General features: G+C 38.8%; 2 protein-coding genes across 2 annotated transcripts in view; both read right to left on the bottom strand.

Moving 5' to 3' along the window:
- Positions 1 to 2,749, bottom strand: part of LOC111867026 — a 69,225-nt gene extending 66,476 nt beyond the window's left edge. The window contains exons 1-2 of the mRNA XM_033752517.1: positions 2,034 to 2,749; positions 1,777 to 1,955 (exon numbers count right to left, since the gene is read on the bottom strand). Coding sequence (XP_033608408.1) covers positions 1,777 to 1,955; positions 2,034 to 2,125 — 271 coding nt within the window. The 5' untranslated portion in view covers positions 2,126 to 2,749. The remainder of the gene's footprint in view (positions 1 to 1,776; positions 1,956 to 2,033) is intronic.
- Positions 2,750 to 11,513: 8,764 nt separating this feature from the next.
- Positions 11,514 to 21,392, bottom strand: LOC111867018 (transmembrane protein 248). Its single transcript, XM_023856479.2, has 6 exons — positions 21,256 to 21,392; positions 20,947 to 21,135; positions 18,544 to 18,754; positions 14,492 to 14,817; positions 13,699 to 13,827; positions 11,514 to 11,766 (listed from the first exon to the last, which is right to left on the bottom strand). The coding sequence occupies exons 2-6, from the start codon at positions 21,106 to 21,108 to the stop codon at positions 11,749 to 11,751; spliced, it is 846 nt and encodes a 281-aa protein (XP_023712247.1). The 5' UTR covers positions 21,109 to 21,135; positions 21,256 to 21,392; the 3' UTR covers positions 11,514 to 11,748.
- Positions 21,393 to 22,178: the final 786 nt, after the last annotated feature.

The raw sequence follows: 22,178 nt of genomic DNA, 5'->3' as shown, positions 1-22,178 counted from the left end.
TTATATCGGCATACTTTAACATAAGGAACACCCTCCCGAAGTTTGGTCCATTCCTCCTGGGACACCCTGTATATATTTATAATTGTATTGTACTATATTAACTATGTGACTGGTTCTATATCTATGTATATGGATTTATGGAATATACAATAAATGAATGAATGAATGAATGTTATAGGAATGCCTACTGCCCTGTTCTGTATTTTTTCTTACAGGAATGAGATCGAGGATACCAGGGTATTTTGTGCCAGGATAGGATTGGGTCTTGAGGTGTACAATGGTGTCATGTGTTAAACGATTATATCAATTCTATTATTAGAATCATTTTATTATAATCTTAGTATATTATTATATCATTATTTTATTTATTACCTTATTATTATTTTTTTATTATTACTGTTATTTATTGTATTGTAAATAATCTGACTTGTCCTATATCATGTACAAGTATAATGATCCATGAATATGAAGTAAATAAATAAATAAAAAGTAAGGATGCAGCCATGATTGTATGTTTCACATGAAACTAAATTATGATCTTTTTTCCCTTTTCCTATCTCAATGCTGAAACCCTTCTTTCTAGCAATACATGTGTGAGTTAGGGAGACCAACTGCACCTCAAGGGTTTAGGAACAGGCAATTATGAATAATTATGCATGACATACACACAAAAATATACATATTGTAACGTGTTTTGGTTACTGAATACGCCGTAGAGATCGTTAATTGGTTTATTGAACAATCTACAAGAACGGCTACAATTACTTATCACATAGTTGCGGGGTTTCACACTTTATAACCCTAATCGCATTAATCTGTTACCACTGTTGAGGGGTTTCACGATTTATAACCCTATGTGCAAATCAGCTCAGTCTGTCTTCAGTAGTCCACACGTTGACAGTAGGGGAGCTAGGTATCGCTGTATCACACACTCCCAATTACACAATTACACACACGTCTGGTTCTTCTTTCCGCGACGGCTGCTATACTCCAACTGTTGTCGGCTGACTGGAGAACTGTTGATAACACACTCGCTCGTAGGCTTGTTCAGAACTATCTTCGGCGATGACCACGTTACAACTCGGCGGCTGTCACAGTACAACTCGTCCGTAGCTGCTATGCAGTTCCCTTATATAGCCGCAGTGGTGCCTGTTGCGTGACACGTCACAGGAGTTTTTGGCTGCTGCCTGGCAACCGCGATATCCCTTGGTGACGTCACCGCTGTTGACTCGTGTTGCATAGTTACCAGGTTGCGGGAGCTCGGCTAACTCCGCCTCCGCTCAGCTCACTTCGGCTCCACTCGTGACGTCACCGTTCGGGGAGAGTGGCGGGGTGATGACTCGCCTATTACGCGAACGCTACGTTACCGCTATGTGCCGCTGGGGAGGTAGGGGTCAACATGTCACAATATATATAAAATAGTGCTTCCTTTTTTTCTAAAAGGAACTCTCATGCTTGGTTTTAGCATCAAGGTTGAAACATACCATGCACTGACAAATGTGTCACTTTTGATAAGTTTGCTGGCACACATAAATTGTCTGTTGATACGTACAGAGTGAAAAAAGCAAACTGTGCATGTACACAAAATACATATTAGACACTTGCCTAGGATATTACGTGGTTAGGGTCTGGAATTTGAATTTAAGTTCAATTACAAAAACTGCAGGTATTTACAGCATCATTCAATTTGAAACCAGTCTCAGGATCACTGTTGGCATGCATTACCCACTACCATAAACATAATTACATAATGAACTACAGAAACATAATCCTCACTTATATATGGATGTCCAGCCACCATCCTCAATATGTGTACTTCCTCTATTGTGGCTTCAAGCATTGTCTTTCCTCCTACTCCAGCGTCATTACTGTCATTACTCAGATCTATAATCTTGGCTGCATACTCGATTCCCGTTTCCTTCTCAATACAGCGCCGTACTGTTGAACTTATCCCCCTAAGACAACATACCATTACATAAAAATTCGTGTTAATTACAACGATGTAATTTTCACGTCACTCAGAAGTTACTTACCTTCCTAGTATTTCCTTTGGTTCATATTTGGCATAAAATCCCTTTGCTGCATCTTTATCAGGCAGAAGGTCGTCCATTTCATCTTTTGCCATCGTTAGACTTAAAAGATTCTAACTGGGAAACCAATTACCATTAAATGTCAGCTGAACTTGAACTAAAAATGGATTGATTAAACAAAGGTTCAAGGATTACTTAAATTATAAACAAAACACAAAAGTGTGACTCACTATAAAGCGCGACTGAGTCACCGTAAATTAAATTTAAATAGGTATACCTAAACACTTATCTCTTTCGCTCCTTACCAAACGTAAATAAACAACCAATATACATAAAAACAAAATACCCATCACAATTCCGCCATTTTTAGAGCCTCCACAGATCATTCTAATTATAATCAGCGATCATCTTAATCATGGATCAACTAAAACATGACCTGCGAGAATAATATAATAAGGGAATGCACACAATGTGCATAGAGTAATTGTTTTTTTTTTATTCGCGACTGTATTCGGTTATTGATGTGGTTAAGTTTTTGCATATGGTAATGTGTTATCTACTGCACTTTTTATCACAGTGTTTACACACACACGCGTCATTTGTTTCATGGAAACGTTCGTTCTTGCATATCTTGTGGTGGAATCCGTGTGTTGCCAACCTAGTAATTGTGTGTCGTAATTTTCTGTTGGGTCCTGTCCAGGTTTTGTCAGTCATTGCACCAGTGCTGTAGAACTCTTCCCACATTTCCTCTCTTTCTTGTTTTCTTTCTTTGATAACTTCCTCTGCGTTTTTTGTGCTTGGCAGTTGAAATCTGAGTTCTTCTAATAGGAAATTTTCCTTGCAGAGTTCCTGTGTTAGTCTGGATTGTGTGTTCTTAGGAAGCCCTAGCGCTAGTTTAACGTATCTTGCCTTCACCTGTTCTATTTTCCGCAGGTTTTGTTTGGATAGTTTTTCCCAGGTTACCTCTATGCCATATAGTAGTATGGGACAAATTTTTGCATGGAATATTTTCATTGCTGTTTCTAGCGATAATAGTTGCAGGTTTCGGATGGTGTATATAGCTTTGATGGCTGCTGTGCATTTTTCTGTTATGTGTGCTGTGAATGTTGTAGATGTAGACTGCAGTGTTAAGCCGAGGTATTTATATTGTTTTACTGATTTTATGTGTTCTCCATTAAATTTTATTTCATCATTTTTTCCTTTTCTTCCTCCTTTTCTGAAAGTCATTAGTTGGGTTTTGTTTTTATTTATTTGAAGTTTGTTTTGTCTTGCCCAGTTCTCCAGTGTAGTGGAGGCTTCCTGTAGCTCCTCAATATTTTTTCCTCCAATTGTCATATCATCGGCGTACATAATTAATTGTACCCCTGTGTGTTTTTCCATTGTTTTGGCCAAGTCTGCTGTTGTAATATTGAATAGCAATGGGCTAGGGGGTCCCCTTGCAGTACGCCATTTGTTTGGGTTATTTCTTCGGATTCTGACACCGTGTCTTTTATTATGATTTTATTGTTTTTGAGGATGTCTCCTATTAGTCTTGTTGTTGTGTTCTCTTCTCCAACTATTTCCCTCAGTTTTGTTGTGATTATACTCCTGTCGAGTAGGTCGAATGCCTTGCTATAATCAATGAAAACTACATGGTATTTTCCTCGTGGGTGTCATAATGCTGCTTCAGTTGCTTCTAGTAGTGCTGTGATGGCTTGTATCGTTGATCTTTGTGGCCGAAACCCAAATTGATTTTCCGGGATAAGTGAGTCTACTGTTGTTGTTAAACGGTCAGTTAGGATTTTGGTCAGTATCTTGAACATTGTGTTTTCTAACGCTACCCCTCGGTAGTTGTTCGGGTCTTCTGGGTCTCCTTTTCCCTTGTACAGTACTTTCATCAGGGATTTTCTCCAAATTTGTGGTATGGATCCAGTTTCGAGGCATCTGTTGTATAGTCCCGTTAGTGGTGTTGATATAATGTCCTTTGCTTCTTTTATATGTTCATAATATATTCCATCTGGTCCTGCGGCTTTCTCGTTTTTTGTTCTTTTTATAGCTTTTAATACTTCTGCATGTGAGATTGGTTGACATGCCCTGACGTCGTCCGTTTGGGGGCCGCTGGTGGATGTATTTTGGCTAAGTATCTTGGTGAAATGCTGTTCCCATATCTTTATATTTACTTCTTGTGGCGTTTGTTTCTTCGTTGTTTTGGTTGCCACGAACGGGTCTTTCTCGGCTTCTTCGGCTATCATTTTCCCTTCATTTTCCATGTGTTCCGTTTTCTTACTTTTTATCAGTGCTTTGTATCTTTTTCTTTTTTCTGCATATTCTTTTAGTTCGTTGCTATTCTGAGTTTGCCTTGCTCTGTGTAGTGCCTTTATTGTTGCTTTTCTCATATTGTAACATTCTGTATCGAACCATATTTTGACCTTACTCTCTTTGGCAGTTGGGGCAGCATTCTGCAGTATTTCAGTCATCTTCCGTGCCGCATCGTCGATTTCGTTTTGTTCTATTATTTGCATGCTGTCCTCTTGCTTTCCCAATATGTATTTTTGGATTCTTCTAGTTTTTTCAGGGTGCTTGTTTCTGTTTTCGTTTGCTGTTCTTTGCCCCCAAATTTGAATCTTGTGCTTATCGGTAGGTGTTTCCTTAGTGGTGAAGTTGATAATGTTTTTATTGTTTGTTGTTCTATTTCTATCTCGTTTCCTTTCTTGAACACGAGGTCAATACAGCTGCATCCATTCGGCGCTATATATGTCATCACATCTGTTCTATTTGCTAGACAGAATCCTTCTTTCTGCAGTAGTTTCGTGACCTCTTGGGTTTTTTGTTGGGTTTATCAATTCTACAGTGTATATCCCCTGCGAGTATGGCTGTTTTTTTGTGGTCTAATCTACTGATTGCACTTGCTATCTTCTCTGTTGCATCTTGTATGTTGGTTTGGGGTGGAATGTATAGACCTATTATTTCTAGGTATGTCGTTGTTATGTGTACCATGTTGTCTTCTTTATACTCCGCTATTTTTTCCCCAATTTTGTTGTTATAAATACATGAGACTCCTCCGCTAGGTCTTCCTTCTTGTTTTTGGACTGCATAACTGTGCGTTGTGTAATATCTTGGTATTGCTGTGTATTCTGTTAGAAAGGTTTCGGTTAATACTATAATGTCATGATTTTGTGTTATTGTATCCGGGGCGTTTTGCATTATTGACTTTAATCCTTCCGCATTCCACAGGAGTAGATCCTGTGTTCTTTTTCTGTTGGTCGTTTCTTGATTATTGCAGTTTTTAAGCGTTGAGGTCGGTGTCTTGGAATGGTCGTGAGCGAAATCGGAAGCATTCGACTCGCACTCCTTTGGGCCAGAATTCTGGCGCTTCTACTTCGGATAGTCGATTGAAGTGGAGCCCCAGTCGGAACGCTTTGCTTCTTCCTCTAGTTTGTATTTCTTCGCATTTGACTCCGTCTGTTATCCCGTTCTTTCTGATATAATTCTTGATTTTGTCTATGTTTGTGTTTTCTCTGAGCCTGCCTACAAAGAGCCAGGCCATTTTTACTGCAGCTTGAAGTTCTTCTTCATCTTCTTTTGTCCCATATAGTGTTGCTTCCCTCCTGTGAGGTGGGGGTGCGTTTCTTTTTCTTCTTGTTTCCATTATGACGCTGTCTCTGTATGATTTTTTTGGTGGGTTTTCATCTTGTGTTTCTTCCCCTTCGTTGCGGTTGTGGTTGCTCTGCGGCTTTGCTGGGTGATTTGTGGCTCCGGTATTTTCGTCCTTGGTTCCGGGTTTTTGAGCTTTTCCAGTTCAGCGGGTAGGGTGTTTACTATCTCTTCTCGGATTTTTTTCTGAAGGTCGTTCTCCATGAAGTTAAGCATTTCTTGTACTTTCTCTGCCAGTTCTTCTTCAGTGTTTTGCTTTCGCGTAATTTGCATTTTGCATTTGCTGGACAGCCATGTTAGCTTGCAGTTTTTTTTCTTTTCACCGTCTCGAATTCGCCTTTGGTTAGTCCACTGCATTCCCAGTGCTGCCATCTGCCACAGCATTCGCACGCTATGGCGTTGTCGTTGTCTTTAACTTCCTTCCGACAGATGTTACATGTTTCTGCTTCTGGATTTTCTGGTGTAGGTATCATTTTGGTGTATAGTGTGCGCCCCCTGTGGTTGATGTTTGTTCTATACGTCACTTCCGTTTTCTCTCAAATCGGCTTTCTTCTACTTAACCACGTGCTGTATCTTTGCTGGCACTTTTTCTGTGATGGCGTCTGACCCACTATTATGAACACTTCCCCGGGGTTTTCTCTCTTCTGATTACGCTGATGCAGCTCTCCTTTTCAATAATTTCCACTTATTTGGCTGTTTTGATAGATAATACGGCTGTCACTACACTACAATCCAACTGCCATACAACCGGATACAGAATCTTATTTCTTGATAAGAAAACACGATACAAGTAACCATTTAAAATACCATCGGAAACCGCTCAGCAGATTCATCTTAACAACACTTGATTGGCTGTTACCTTACAGTTTGGAGTAATATTCTCCCTTCTTTATTTTGTCCCTTATAACAATACCTATTTTTATGCATTTCTCCTTTGGTCATCTCTAAAATTAAAGCAGAGATTTCCGGCTGGTGTAGTGGTCAATAGTTTGGACTAACATTGCCTCATTTCTAAACCCAGTAGCATCACTTAAGTGCTCAGCACTGTTCCCAACGTATAAGAGTTACGTGTCTTTGTAACTCTTTTAATGAACTGCATGTTCTTGATCATCTTATGATTCAGTTACAAAATATAGACACTAGTTTACTGTAATGAAAGTTGGTGTGAACATCGTGTGACGGTGTCTTGTAATGACATTATGGGAACAGTAGTGAATGCAACATTTTGAAATTTTATAGGGCTCTGTGACGCCTCAGGCAGTTAGCTGCAGACTTCTCACCATGGCACCATGGGTTTGATCCCATGTCAGGTCATGTGGGATTTGCAGTGGAGTAACTGACACTGGGATGGGTTTCCCCTGCCAGTGGAAACCAACCAAGAAAATATGGCCAAGTTAGATGCCAGTCATGAAAGGATGACGGCCGGGATGGCTCCTCAGCTAGAGAAAATGGACACTATGGTTTTGGAGGCCAATTGAGAAATGGTGGAGGCTGTAGCAGAGCTGTAGAAGTCCATAAAGAAGGGGTCGCAGTGAAAAGTATTGGAGCACGGGAAAAAACAACACAGCAAACATGCAAAATCCATACAAATATTATGTTTCTCGACATTATCAGTCGTTCTGTTTTTATTTAAAACACCTCATTTCAGGGGGGGGGGGAGCACCCAAAAGTAGGTGATATGTTAGCATGCCATCTTACCATTTGTGCTCTTGGCTCTGGCGGCAATTTTATAGTTAGTGGCGAACGCGCAGAGATGGGAGGAGCATGGTACCATGGTGGTCACATTGCCCACCATTAAGAGAGTTTCACGGGACTGCTACAGATCCTACAGAGCGTAAAGAGATCGTGGGCGGTAATACAGCAAATCAATGATAACAATCAGGAGGAGTGTTCGTAATTGAGGACAATTTGAAATGTAACAAAATGTCCAATTATACGATGGGGTACCCAAAAGAAACAGAACTAATTTTTTTGTGGGCAGAGCTTTTGTAGTACCGCGTTTTGCCGCTATGAGCGCATAGAGCTAACATTCCTGAGTCGATAAGCCGACTACCGTTGCTTCAGAAGGTAAGGACTAGTTTCGGCAGAGTTTATAGTGACAACTGTTTTGTGTGATCGTCGTTTTTGCAATGGCTGATTTTCGTGAACAGCGTGCGGCGGTGAAATTCTGCTTTTTGCTCGGGAAAAGTGGAATAGAAACTCTTGAAATGTTAAAAACGGCGTACAAGGACGATGCTATGGGGAAAACTCACGTGTTTGAGTGGTTTTCCCGCATAAAAAATGGTGAAATGTCAATTTGATGACAAACCTCGTTCTGGTCGTCCTTCCACGGCCCGAACACATGAAAATGTTGAAAAAATTCGTGAAATCATCAAGGAAGATCGACGACGGACCATTGAAGAAATTGTGGAGCTGTCGGGAGTGAGGTATGACCCCTGTTCCACACCCTCCATACTCACCCGACCTTGCCCCGTGCGGCTTCTTTTTTGTTTCCTCGAATGAAAAGAGACATGAAAGGAAAAAATGACGGAGGCGCTGTCAAGCATTTCAAAAGATGAATTTAGACAATGTTTTGAAAAATGGAATAAAAGACTAGACAAGTGGATTAGTGTAAGTGGAGGGTACTTTGAAGGGGACTGAAGGTTTGTGCTTAAAATTTGAATAAATAAGTTAAAAAAAAAATAAGTTCGGTTTCTTTTGGGTACCCCCGCATGTTGTCAAGGACAAGAGTGGCACAAAAAAGTAAATAAAAAGATACCTATACTGTCTCTTATAAATATTGGTGTACAAGTATGTTATACTCCTTAAAATGCGACTCCTGTAGTGATCTTCAATGATCGATGGTTGTTCCTAACCTCAATATTTAATGGAATGTGAGGGTTTTCCTTGTTTGTAAGGGTGTATGGAATGAAGAACATAGATGCATTTAAACTAATAGTCCATGGGAATAAGAATGCATATGTGACAGGTTTGATATCATTCAACTACAAACTTAATTTGCATTACACAAGGCTGTGATAATGATGGAATTTGGTTTTGTAATATTCATAACATGACAGCTAGTGAATAATATTACAAACGAATATTCAGGAATAAATTGTTTTATTGATGAAATAATTTTGTACATGGATCACAGTATAAGTAATATATTCCTTAACATCTTCCAACCCAGGTAGAAATCTGGTTATTACATGCAATTTTTAATTGTTTTGCTCCTGTAATATCACAGTATTCTCTTGATGCTTAATTCAGAACTTCGTTTCCCAGTATTGGGCAGTACATAGTATGGATATCACTAACTGTTTGAAACTGATATATACACAGCTCAGTATGTTCTGAAGAAGTGGTAAAGAATATGTTATACTGACATGGATGAATATATTGGGCAAGTATGTGTCTGTAAACAACCTGCTCAGAATGGATAATTTTCAGTCCAGTGTGATATATAAGTTTACAACACTTCAGTCTTTTTTCACCTTACATGTTTCGATTCAAAAGAATCATCCTCAGAGGCGCACCACTACCATCAGGAAACACTGTCACATAAGATGTTTTAACCATATGTACTTATGCTATGAATAATGCTCACTATATAAATTTTGTTATTTACGCGATTGGTTTTGGTGTGTGTCCCAGGCATTCACGACGGCGCTTCTTGAAGAGTAGACTTGCATATGATGTTTCTTTTAGGCGTAATGCTTGGTATTCTGACTAGGATTTTCCACTGCATGCAATATGATATTCACTTTTCATACATTAGCCTCCCAATGTATTTAAAATTGTATTAAAATGTTCTTTTGCATGTAAAAAATTAGTTACGTTAAAATATCATGAACCGATATTGGGTCATGTTGTTTTCCTCCTGATGATGGGAGATGTCATTTATTTCTCTTGATTTTATGTCCTTATTATTAGACGTGTAGTTTACGTGCATGCTGTGTCATTTGTACTGAAAATTATCCATTCTGTAATTAGTAGTGTGACGGACCAAAATGAGACAAATCAAACCTGCTCAGAATACTTCAATGTTTAATATCACTAAAATGAATAGCCAAATTTTTCTTCCGTAGAAGCAGAATGTGGGCACTACTAAAATGCTGATAGATTTACAGATTTATTCATGTATGTCTGCATTGCTTGAGATAGTTTCCTTGTATCTTCTTAGTCTGAGCTAACATTACTACATGAATCTGTCAGCACAGATGACTGTAGTTATATAAGCCATAAATACTCATACATAAATATGTGCAGTAAATATATTTATGTATTTTTAAATTTGTTTAGCTCGTAAGGATGGATTTATAAAAAAACATTAGATACTTAATAAAAGGAATGCAAATTTATACCCACTCCCCCTCTTTTAATTGTTTCTTGCATCCTGTTGTGTATTTAATCAATATTAGAGTTAATTTTACCGTCTACACAACACGTTTTTATTATTATTATCACACTACATGTTTCGACCTCAAGAGGTCATCCTCAGGTGTACGAACACAGTTTTACAATCACACGCAATCACATTCGTTTTTTTCCACTCATTCGACACTGTATCCTATCCAGGTCCACGCTCAATAATATATTAGGTTCCGCCTACTAAAATACAAGTTAAAATACCATTACAAATGTTAAAAGTTAAGATTTAAAACTTAAAATTTCGTGAATTGAAGTTTCATTCAGGTCATTGGTATACTTTCACTTTCACTCGCTTTTCAGTCTCTTCCTACTTACACTCATCACTGTGTACAGTTCACTTTAACTAGTTTTTCTATTATCACTGGTTAAAAGTTCATGCATTAAAGTTCAACTTTATTATATTGGTGCAATTTCACTTTTTGGAGGTCTCGCTGTTCTTCTGTGTCCTCTAATGCTGCTGGATCTGTTTACAATCCTTGTCGTTATCGGTCGTGATGGGGGAGTAGCCATCACGACTGATAACGACAAGGATTGTAAACAGATCCAGCAGCATTAGAGGACACAGAAGAACAGCGAGACCTCCAACTGTGTTCGTACACCTGAGGATGACCTCTTGAGGTCAAAACATGTAGTGTGATAATAATAATAAAAACGTGTTGTGTAGACGGTAAAATTAACTCTAATATTGATCTAAAGAGAATTCTAGGAATATACTGGTATGATATTTAAGTCACCACATGATAGTCTTCTGGCATGTTATTAAAAGAGGACCCTTTCACAGGCAGGCTATAAAATGAATCAGGTGACTACATTTATGTGGATTACTTTTATGATACACAAATTAATATAGAAATGTTCTGGGATTTTATTTCCTGACACACTATAACCTCCATGAGTTATACACATAGAGGTAAAGTTGTCCCTGAGCTTAACTAAGCACTATGCCATGAAGGTGTATGGGGGAGTGGATGTATATATCCACACTGAGTTATACAGAACTAAATGAGATTTAACAGGGTCATTGTAATAAATAATGATGTTAAGAGAAAGGAACCACAGCCTACTTAAGGCACTATTTTCCTGGAAGAGATTATGAGAACCTTTAAACCCTAAGTCAGGATAGCTAGTCCATGTCAGGGAATCAACTTGGGTGCTGTAATTCCAGACTGTGAGAGAGAGTGCAATCAAACTGATCAGAGAGAGAAAAAAAATGTCTTGCCACATTATGAGGATCTGAAAATAGCTGAACTTATACTGCTTTCAAACAAAACAAAGCCTTATAATACAACTTTTATTATGTAAAAATAGAAAGTTGTTCACCTACGTTCATATGCTCATGGTCTTCAGCTGTCCTGACAAATTGCAGCCATGAAATTATCCTCTAGGGGGAAAAAGCATAAAAACCAAAACAGAATGCATAATATTATAAACATATGATTCACAGTTTAAAACAATTTATTTTCCATGGCACAAGTGTTTTCACTCAAGCTCAACAAACAGCTTAACAGAAACCAATCGCAATGTTCATGTGAGTAAAGAATTATAATGTGGCATGATGTCTACTGTCATCTGCTCAATCACAGTCTCTTTAACAGACAGTACTGCAATTCACAGTTAAACTTTCAGATGGTAATTTTGAATGCTCCACACAATTTACCACACAAACGTCCTTTCAAGCATCCAATGGTACCTGTAACAGAGAAATAAACTTTGCATGAATTACTATACAGTGTTATTATAAAGTATGAAAAGAGTAAAGTGTTACCTGAACATACCTTAATGAACATTCATTTTAATCTATTTCCATTGCTACTATTTTCACATTACAGTAACAATTCTTGCACCATTTTCCAGAATATATTGAAAACCATTTTGTCACAGAATGATAGCAGAAACTGTATAGAGAACTGTCATACATATTCATATAGTGTCTGACAAACAACCAGACTGTTTTTATGTACCAAATGGCAACACTGGAAAATTCTCAAGTGTTAGATCATGTGATTGAGCAGCTTCATATCAAACAGTTACTGAGAATAAAATTTATAAAACTTTTACAGTAGATAAATGCACTAAAATCTTCGTGGGGCATAGGGCACATCACGGTTGAGCTAAGAACTAACATCTTTGAGGCTCACTGTCTCCATCATCAAGGTCAATGTGGGAATTGACCACACATCTTTGATATACTTGAAGTATATATCAGTCATTGTGTTGTCTCTTCCTTATTGGTGCACTGGGCAAAAACTGAGTCAGGTCAGACTAGTCTTCACTCTCACCATAGACCTGCTTTGGTGCTGCTAAACTGGAGTTATCCTCCATCTGCCAACTAGCTCCATTTGTTGTTGCTTAACCTTATTATATTGGGGAATAGCTGGGCAGGTTTTATGTTTAATCCTGACGGCTTTAGATTTACTTTCTTTTTGGTTGCAGTGTCTTACTAATGCAAGGTTCTCTCTACTATGTAGGATGACTGAACTGTTAGAAAAGAGAAACAAAATTACATCTTTAATAATACTGGTGAAAATTTCCACTGATATCTGCAGTATGTTAAAATAAACTTATGGAGATGTAACAAAGCACAGAACACAAGTTACTTAATTTCAGTAAGGAAGGAAAGCTGTTATAAATGATTAAACTTCAAACTCTGATCCATATATGGAAAAATCTGACTGAAATGGTGGAAAATGATTGTTCCTTAATTGTTCAGAAGATAGCAGAGGAATTCTGTACTGCAAATAAGTGCTTCACTAAAGCAGTAAATTTAAATGGCTGTTTTATGCCTACCTCATATAATTTGTGTGTAGCACACATAACCAAGGCTCATGTGCACAATAATTTTTTTCAGAAGACTGGAGTGACAGGCACATCACTCAACAGCTTCAGTGCATACTGAAAACACAGTGGAAAGGTTAAAACTGTCCATTTATCTACTTATTTCATTACCCAAATTTAACCCTGATTTGAACTTGTACCAATGTAATACTTACTTTACATGCAAGACAGATTAAACTTTATTGCATTTCTCAGAAATGCCCCCTTATACCAAAAGAAAAAGTACGTAACATAAAATATTCAATATAGTGAACATTTTACAAAAGAGGTAAATCCCTATATAGTGTTAATAGTTCAGTAATAGTATTAACATTAAAGTTCTGGTGCCCATGATAAATGAACATCATGGCCAATGAGGTTTGCAAGCTACAAATAATGCTTTCACAGTGTCTGTGTATATTCAAACAGAGTATACATTTCCAATGGTGGTGTTGCTTATGTTCGTGTAAAAGAAAAGGTAAAGCTATCCCTGTAAGAGGCTGTGGAGACTCATAGGGTTGTAAGACATCGAGGCTCCCACATTTTCCAGAGAGTTGGCTCACAGATGGCAGTGAGGTCTTATGCGCCGGCCACCCTTTACCCCCATGAAGATTCCTGGTACTCATTTATGTTAGAAGCTGAGTCAACCCCAGGGTCACTGAGCAGCTGGATTAGGTCAATTTAAAAATGTAATGACCTCATCAGGATTTGTAAGATATAACATAACTGTTCAATCTGAAATAATTCCTCTTGTCTGAGCATTGCATGTGCCTGAAATTTGCCCAACAGTAGTACTGGAGAACTATACCTTATCTACAAGAATGGCTTTCTGCTTTGGTTTTCCTTTAAGGAGCGCATAGCAAACCAGTGTCACGGCCATCACAAACAGGAAGTAGCTGGTGTGCATAAGATGCAGGTTGATGAGGGAACGCTCACTCTGAAAGCCATATTACAAACAATATATCAGGGCTGACTCAATAACATTCTAATTTTCAACATAAACAAGAGTAAACCTTTCTAAGCCATAAACATAAGACATGAGTTAGAAATTTATTCCAGAAGCATGGACTACAGTAAGTACAATCAGAGTACAGTGAAATACAAACAGAACAAACATTCATACTGTCATTTTTGCAGCGTATTTTTCACCCCCTTCCTAATTCCTTAAATAAATCTCTGGTAATTCTTTTCAGTGTTAGAGAATTCAGTGCACTGCGGTATGATTCAAGCAGTGGGATGTCTATTAGTCACACAGCATCCATCCATTGTTCTTGCACATGTAATAATGGTGCTCTAAATCAAATTATTTTAATGTTATTGTATGGGGAACTTATTGCAGTTTACTGGTATTTCCAATTTTGGATGAAGCACCTGCTGATCTGACTTCATATAATATGATATGATGATGATTATTTGGAAGCATGTGGATGGAAACAGTTGTGATGTGATAAGAATATCTACTGATTAATGCAATTCTATACTGGGGAGGAAGGGAAAGAGGCAGACAAAGGATGGACAAAAGAGAAGGAAAAGAAGGGGACTATAATGAAATGAAACAGAATGCAATGAAGCATCAAGTTGCCCAAAGAACCAGAACTTACCCCAGTCAGCAGAACTGTCAGCTGAGAACTGGAACGATATGCAATCCTCATAACAGTGCCACCTTTGCACCAGTCATCATCATCATCTCTCTCACCCAGCACCTCTGCATCCCTACTTCTCCCTACGATCCTCCCTGGGAATCCCTGCTGAGGTGTCGGTAATGGTGTACAAGTAGGTGGGGTGGAAACCATGGGCAGGAGTGATCGAGGGCCAACAAAAGTGACACACACATCAACTTTGGATAGGTTTTGTGGCAGTGTCAGGCTCACGTTGAGTGTAGCCCCTTCTGCTACTAGCGGCTCTGTTTTGCACATAGGGCTCCATGCTGAAACATGAAAAATTCTGCCTTCTTATCTCAGCAACAGCTTCAGATACTAGACCAACACACTACTACAGCTGAGAGTACTAAACTCACATAGCAATTACTTCATCAGGAATGGCATCCTTGTAGTTGTCTAGGCTGTTACAGGTATTACAGGTATTCCTTTGAGTTAATATTTTTAAATTTTACAGATTTTTTAAGAAATCTTCCCTACTGTAAGTTCTTTGGACATCTATAGCAGTGAAATTTGTTTTCTGTTGCTGGTGGAGTCTTCAATTTTTTCATTATTACTTCATTTTCATAGCCAAAAAGTGTGTGTTTTATGAAATATACAGTGTTTAAAAAACTGTTACAGGCTTCAAGGGTGTAATAGTGCTCACTTAAATAAGCAAAAAAACTCTCTCAATGCATGTCCAGAAATCGACGACTCCTAAGATATAGGCTAGTCAATGTCTCGTGGACATCTTCAGTGATCAACTCCTAAGACCAGTTATCTTACCTAAGAGACTAACAGGTGTAGTGTACTCGTGGAACATGTGCCTCTTCATCAATGACAACACACGTGGTTCATGCATGATGGGGTACAAACTCAGTTTCCACACATTGCCAGGCAGCACCTGAACCAGACTTTTGGTGAACAGTGGATAAGACGTGGAGGCCCTGTCAATTGGCCTGCACGATCCCCTGATCTCAATCCTCTAGAATTTTTACCATGTGGACATCTAAACACTTTGGTGTATTCAGCTCTGATCAATGACTTAGAGGTATTACAGCAATGAGTAGAGAATGCCTATCAGCGATATTTGAGTGAAACCATGAATTTCTGATAAAGTGTACACCTCTGTGTGATGAAGAACTCAAAGTTGTGTTAAAATGCATGGGAACCACACAGAGCATCTGATACAGAGATCACACGAACATCACGAACCTCTCAGTAGGTACTGGTTTCTGGGCGTATGTTGACTGAAACATTTTTGCTCATTTAAGTCAGTACCATATCCCCTTAAAGCTTGTAACTCTCTTTTTTAACAGACTATATATATCAGTTGATATATGAGGGGCACTCAGAAAGTTCCCAGAATGGTGGTATAGCACTCTAATGGTAGGACATATTGCAACACTTACCTAATCACATTCAAAGTAGGACCCTTCCGCGTGCACACTTGCTCCATCGATCCTGCAGTGACGATCTTTTTGAGAAATGAAGGGTCCTGCATACTTTTGTCAAACAGATCACCAGCGAACATCATGCGACATTCCATCTGATCCATGGTCAGCTGCCTCGGAACAAACTTTGCACTGATGCGTCTCATCTTCAAATCATCGGACAAAATGGCATGAATGGATCCGTGAGAGATACAAACTTCTTGCTCCAACTCTGTGATGGTCACTCTTCGATCACATCGAATCAGTTGTTGCATTTTCCAATCATTTCTTCAGTTCTGTATGTCGAAGGTCTCCCGCTGCGTTGGTCATCCCCTAACATCTCCTGCCCATTATTAAACCGGTAAAACCAATCGTAAACTGCAGATTTCTTTAGTGCAATATCAGCGTAAACTTGCTGCAGGGCCGATTGCATCTCTGAAGCAGATTTTCCTAATTTGCACATGAACTTGATGTTCGCATGCTTTTTGAACTGCGACATTGCGCTGAATGACCAACACTCACATCTAATTCAAACGGAACAGTAACGACACTGCACACTGAAACCTATCCAGACCTGTTGTGCCTGCGAGCAGACATGCTGAGCTCCCCACCACAACAGTGTGTGCGCTATCTTATCGCTCGTTCTCCATCTGCAGGGGAATTCCGAGAACTTTTTGACTGCCCTACGTATAATACAATGGGGGTAGTGAAAGAAGGGAACAAATGGGCCAAATGGGAAAAATAAAAGTGACTAGCTCTATACATGTTTACCATAAAATCTAAGTGAATGGGCAATAATTAAACACTAATCCATGTAATGGGTAGGACAAGAACAGGAACTGGAATAACAGGCGTCAGATCACTAACCAAACTGAACATCTAAATGTGTAAAGCCAAAACAAAAAAAGAACTGTAGTAAACAACGCAGCAAAAAAGTCTCCTATTCAGACTGACTGATTAACTAACTACCTGGTATGGAGAATTCTTTAAGAAGTTAACAATAAAAAATGACAAACTTTCTTTTATGGACACCAGAGGTTCCTCACTGTGAAAAAAAAAGCTCATGATTGTGATCTACCCTGACTTAGTTCAACCCAGTTTAATCTTCACATTTATTTCTACAAGACCTAATTTAATATTATCCCATCAGCAAAGCTTAGATATCAAACTGATTTTCAGAAGAGAATGAAATTATAACGTCTTGTTCATTACATGATGCTAAGCTTATTTCTGATTTAATACAAAGAGTATTTGTATCCCACTATAATTAGAAATATATGAGTCAATCACACAACAGAAAATTCTTTTCTGGGGTTGTGTTTTGTTGAAATAACTGCATTAGTCTTCTATAAATTCATTCTACCAGAAAAGTGTCAACACATTTATAATCTGTTGTTTTGAAATGTTTTAAACACTTCATATACAAATTAAGGTTATGAATTATGAAAGATAATAAAATATGTCATAAAAGTTTTGTTTGAAATATATTTCTCTGTATTTATAAATATGGGTAGAATACCTGTGGTTATGTTTGCAAACATTCAGGTCCTATAAATCTACACTTCAGAGAGACAGAGAAGTTAGATACTTTTTACATTATATCTTTTATATTCAAAGAGGAAAGCAGAAATAACATTCTCATACTTCTTATTTTTCAATTTCAGTGTCAATCTGAGACCATATTTTGGCTATGCATACTGCCCACAGTGATTGCCTTACTATATCCAATACTTATTCTTTGTATGATATGTTACATGTTTATCATCTATATTTATAGCAACCAAGAAGAACTGCCGGGGAGCACATGGCAGCGTAGTTGGTTGAGGTACTACGCTACAAGCTGGAAGGTTGCGGGTTCAATTCCCATTGAGGTCACTGGATTTTCAATTGACCTAAGCCTTCCAGCCACACTATGGCCCTGGGGTTGACTCAGCCTCTAACAGAAATGAGTACCAGGAATCTTCCTAGGGGTAGGAGGCGGCGGGTGCATAATGCTGACAACCTTACCGCCATCTGTGAGCCGATTGTCTAGAAAATGTGGGAGCCTCGACGGCCAGTTACTGGGTCAGCTTTATCTTTTTTCTTTTTAAGAAGAACTGCTCATTGTGGAACTATACTTTGTTTCAAAAATGAAAATTTCCATCTTTTGGGATATAGTGCCATGTAATCGGTATATGAACTGACATTCCTTTGAAATGTCGGTTCATATACATGGCGCTATATCCCAGAAGATGGCAATTTTCATTTTCATAACTACCACTGTGAGAACCTCAAAACCTATATACTTTGTTTCCTTTTCCTCTCTGTAAGTAGCTGCAATACACAAGAGAAATGACATGCAATCAGTTTCCATGGTGATAGACACCAGTTGTTTGTTGGATTATGACACTGAAAGGGTTATATCGCATGTTTAAACAATTGTACAAGTATGCTATGCTGGGAAAACAACCAGTTGTGAAACTGGAATATAAATTCGTCCTCTCAAGATCAGAAAAATAAAAGAATTATCATCATTGTTGGCAGAGGAATTACATAATACTGTATTCTGCACTATGTGAGAAGTACTTGAAATGAAACTTATACCTCCAAGTGGCAGAAATCCTGTTACTGTAGTTATGTTGTGTGGCTGAGAACTGAGTTGTTGCACCAAACTCAGTGAAGCTGTCACAGAAATGGAAACATTGCCAAAACTGTCACTCTGCTCCTCATCTACTGATCGGCTGCTGTTGCTAGCTGTCTCTGGCAGAACACATAAGTCGAAAGTGTTCAGGTGTTTCAGGAATCTGTTCCAATCCTGAAAAACATCAGAACACTGAGCTGTAGTTTTCCACAAAAGGTACTGTACCCTTACAGGTATACATTGCTTTTCTTATATTTTGTAAATATAATACACATTGTAAAACGTTATAGATCTTTAGCAGATCTATATTTTGTGTTACGAACTCATTAGTCATATAACTTATACGCAGGAAGTGCTATATGTTCAATTTCATATCCATGTATAGCAGAAGAAATAATTCAGACTGAAGTAGAATTTGCCTTGCAACTTCAATTAAGAGTAGCCATGCTACTACAAAATTTCATGGATATCAAGAATTATTCTCACTTTTATGCAAAGCCTAGCTATCAGAATATTACATAATTCTATAAGCTAAAGTGCTGATTACTCATTAGATATACTAATGACTAGTGGCATGAACAGGTTGATATCCAGCGAAATCACCTGTATAATCTATAATTAGTATCTATACATTAACTTAAGAGTAGTTCACTTGGCCACAGTTTTTTGAGTCTTTTGTTGCTTACTGGTTCCAGGAGTTGTTCCATGAGCTGATTGGGGTGGTTTTCTATGGAATTATGATGTGTGGTGGCTTTCTTGTGTATCGCTTCCTGTACGGTTGGTACCTGAAGATCTGTATGTAGTGTATGATTTGTTACGTACCAGGGAGCATAAACAATTTGACGGAGTATCTTGGATTGGGATCTTTGTATGATTGCAACATTTGATTTAGTTGAGCAGCCCCATAATTCTAGTCCATATGTCCAGATTGGTTCGATAATTGTTTTATATATTAGAAGTTCGTTGTCTGCAGATAGTCGTGAATTTCTTCCCAGTAACCACTGTTAACTCCAATGTCTTGATGTTTATTTGTTTTTTCTTTTTTGCGAGATGTTGTTTCCATGTCAGTTTAGCATCCAAGTGTAGGCCTAGATATTTTACTGTTTGCTTTTGTGGTATCTGTATGTTGTTTATTGTGACTGCTGGGCATATTTCTTTTCGGAGGGTAAATGATATATGTGCAGATTTATTCTCGTTCAATTTCACTTTCCATTTTGTTAATCACTGTTGGAGAGTATTTAAGTAGTTTTGTGTAGTAGTTGAGGCTACTTGAGGATCTGCGCGGCTAGTAAGAATGGCCGTATCGTCTGGGAATGTCCCTATTAGGACATTTTGTGCCGTCGGTAGATCTGACGTGTACAGGACATACAGCAGTGGTCCAAGGACGCTGCCTTGTGGTACTCCTGCACCAATAGGAAAGTAGTCAGATTTCTCTTCATTTACTTTGGTTTGAAAGGTTCTCTTACTCAAGTATGATTTTAGAAGATTGAAGTAAGCCGGTGGAAATACATGTTTGATTTTGTAGATAAGTCCAGGGTGCCAGACCTTGTCGAAAGCCTGACTGATGTCGAGGAATACTCCACTGCAGTATTGCTTGTGTTCAAACGTTTTGTTTATGGCTTGTATAATTCTGTGAACTTGTTGCACGGTGGAGGGTTTCTGGCGAAACCCAAACTGGTGGTCGGGTATCCAGTTTTTTGGAGGCAAATCTGCGTTTATTCTGCGAAGTAACAGTCTTTCAAGTAGTTTTGACGTTACTGGCAGTAAACTGATGGGTCTGTACGAGGAGACATCACTCGGGTCTTTTCCAGGTTTACCGATCATGATGATTTGTGCCTTTTTGAGACATTTTGGCCAGTATCCTAGTCGTAGAATAGCGTTGTATATGTAGGTTAGCATCACTGTCCCTTTTCTAGGCAATTCTTTCATCATTTTGGCCGTTACCAGATCAAATCCAGGCGACTTTTTTGGATTTAGGAGCTTAATTTCATCAGCTATTTCTTTTTGTGTGAATGCTATGATGGTTGTATGTGTTATAGGTGGGTTTAATAGACTTTTTTTCTATTTCTTGGTCGATTACTGTATCTGTTGGTTGGAATACGGAAGCCAAGTGTTCTGCAAAAAGTTTAGCTTTCTCAGCGTCACTTTTTGCCCGTGGGTCATTGGTATTTTTTCTTATTGGTGGCGTTGGAGTTTTAGGTTTTTTTGAGTTCTTGATTGGTTTCCATATCGAACTGTCTGTTCTACTTAGTTTCGTTATGTATTGCTCAAATTCTTCGCTCCTGACATTTGCTGAAATAAACACAGTCCTTCACCAAAGTAACAACAATAACATCATTCTCATTTACATTTTACAGTGCACATACCACATGAACATCTGTGTTTGGAATTCTTTCCGAATGTCTGATGAAGAAAGCAAAAGACAGAGTAGTCAGTGCAAACGCTGTAAGGCAAAGTGTGAAGACCACCAACGGTGGGCGGCTAGTGGCGAACCCCTTCAAGTTTCCAAGCGGCGATAGGAACCCCATTGCGAATATATGCGCGTCTCAGTTTTCCTGGAATGTTGGAAAACACTATGAGCTTGGGCGGGGGGGGGGGGCATAACCGGAAAGCTTTAACATCAAAATAAAACACAATCAATATTACAACGATTTTTGGATGCAACGTTTACTTACGAGTTTAGAACAGCGCATAATGCAACAACCCAGCACACCAAAGTAAAAAAAAAAATCCTATTTCACTTACACATTACCTATATACACCACCACACAAACTGTAACCAATTGTATTGAAGCTCAAACGTTTTTCGAGAGATCGGAGAAATAGACCCTATATTGAACGATAGATCGAAGTTGGTAGTAAGTCACAGAGCATAAATCAGACTGTGATCGTATCAATTGGTTTCCAATTTCGTAGTCTTGAGTCGTCTGAGTAGCTGGCGGAATGTACGTAGCGGTACGTAGAGTGACGAATGTCGAGCGATGTATAGGAAAAACGTCTCCATTTTCAGAGTTGAATAATGTCAAGCCAGAATCCAAAATGAAGCATGAGCAAGGTTTGCTGCGCGCTTAATGCTGGTTTCTTGTTTGGCTTATTCTTCTACCGTAACAAGCAATGTTCCTCCGAAACGTCGGTTGACGTTCTGTCCAGGAAAGACAGCGTAAAGTTAATGCTATTTTTCTTCACCGTATCCGATCAATGACTGACGACTCAATCAGCCGCGGTCATGTGTGGTCATGGGGGTCATGTGTGTATGTATTATGGCGGTGGCGGGACTTGAAAGAAAAAGAATAAGCATTAGGCCATGAAGACAAATGGGGAACGAAGGAATCGGAAGCGATCGGAAGGTATAGTCCCACAACTCTTGACGCTCTTGACCTCGGCACTAGATCGAGATGGGTAGTCCGCTTTACCTCGCCGGAAGGATCCTTGGTACTCATTGATAAGAAGCTGGGTGGTCTCTGGAGCCGGTCTGGATCGTCTGGATGGTCTGAATCGGTCTGAATGCTGTAGAGAAGAGAAAAATCTTACACCTGCCGGGAATCGGACCACGGCCGTCCAGCCCGTAACCCGTCGGTATACCTGCTGAGCTATCTCG

This window comes from Cryptotermes secundus, unplaced genomic scaffold (genome assembly GCF_002891405.2).
Source record: "Cryptotermes secundus unplaced genomic scaffold, Csec_1.0 scaffold1483, whole genome shotgun sequence".
NCBI classification, from domain to species: Eukaryota; Metazoa; Arthropoda; class Insecta; order Blattodea; family Kalotermitidae; genus Cryptotermes; species Cryptotermes secundus.
The sequence above is the reverse complement of the archived record's forward strand: the minus strand, read 5'-3'. Positions and strand labels throughout refer to the sequence as shown.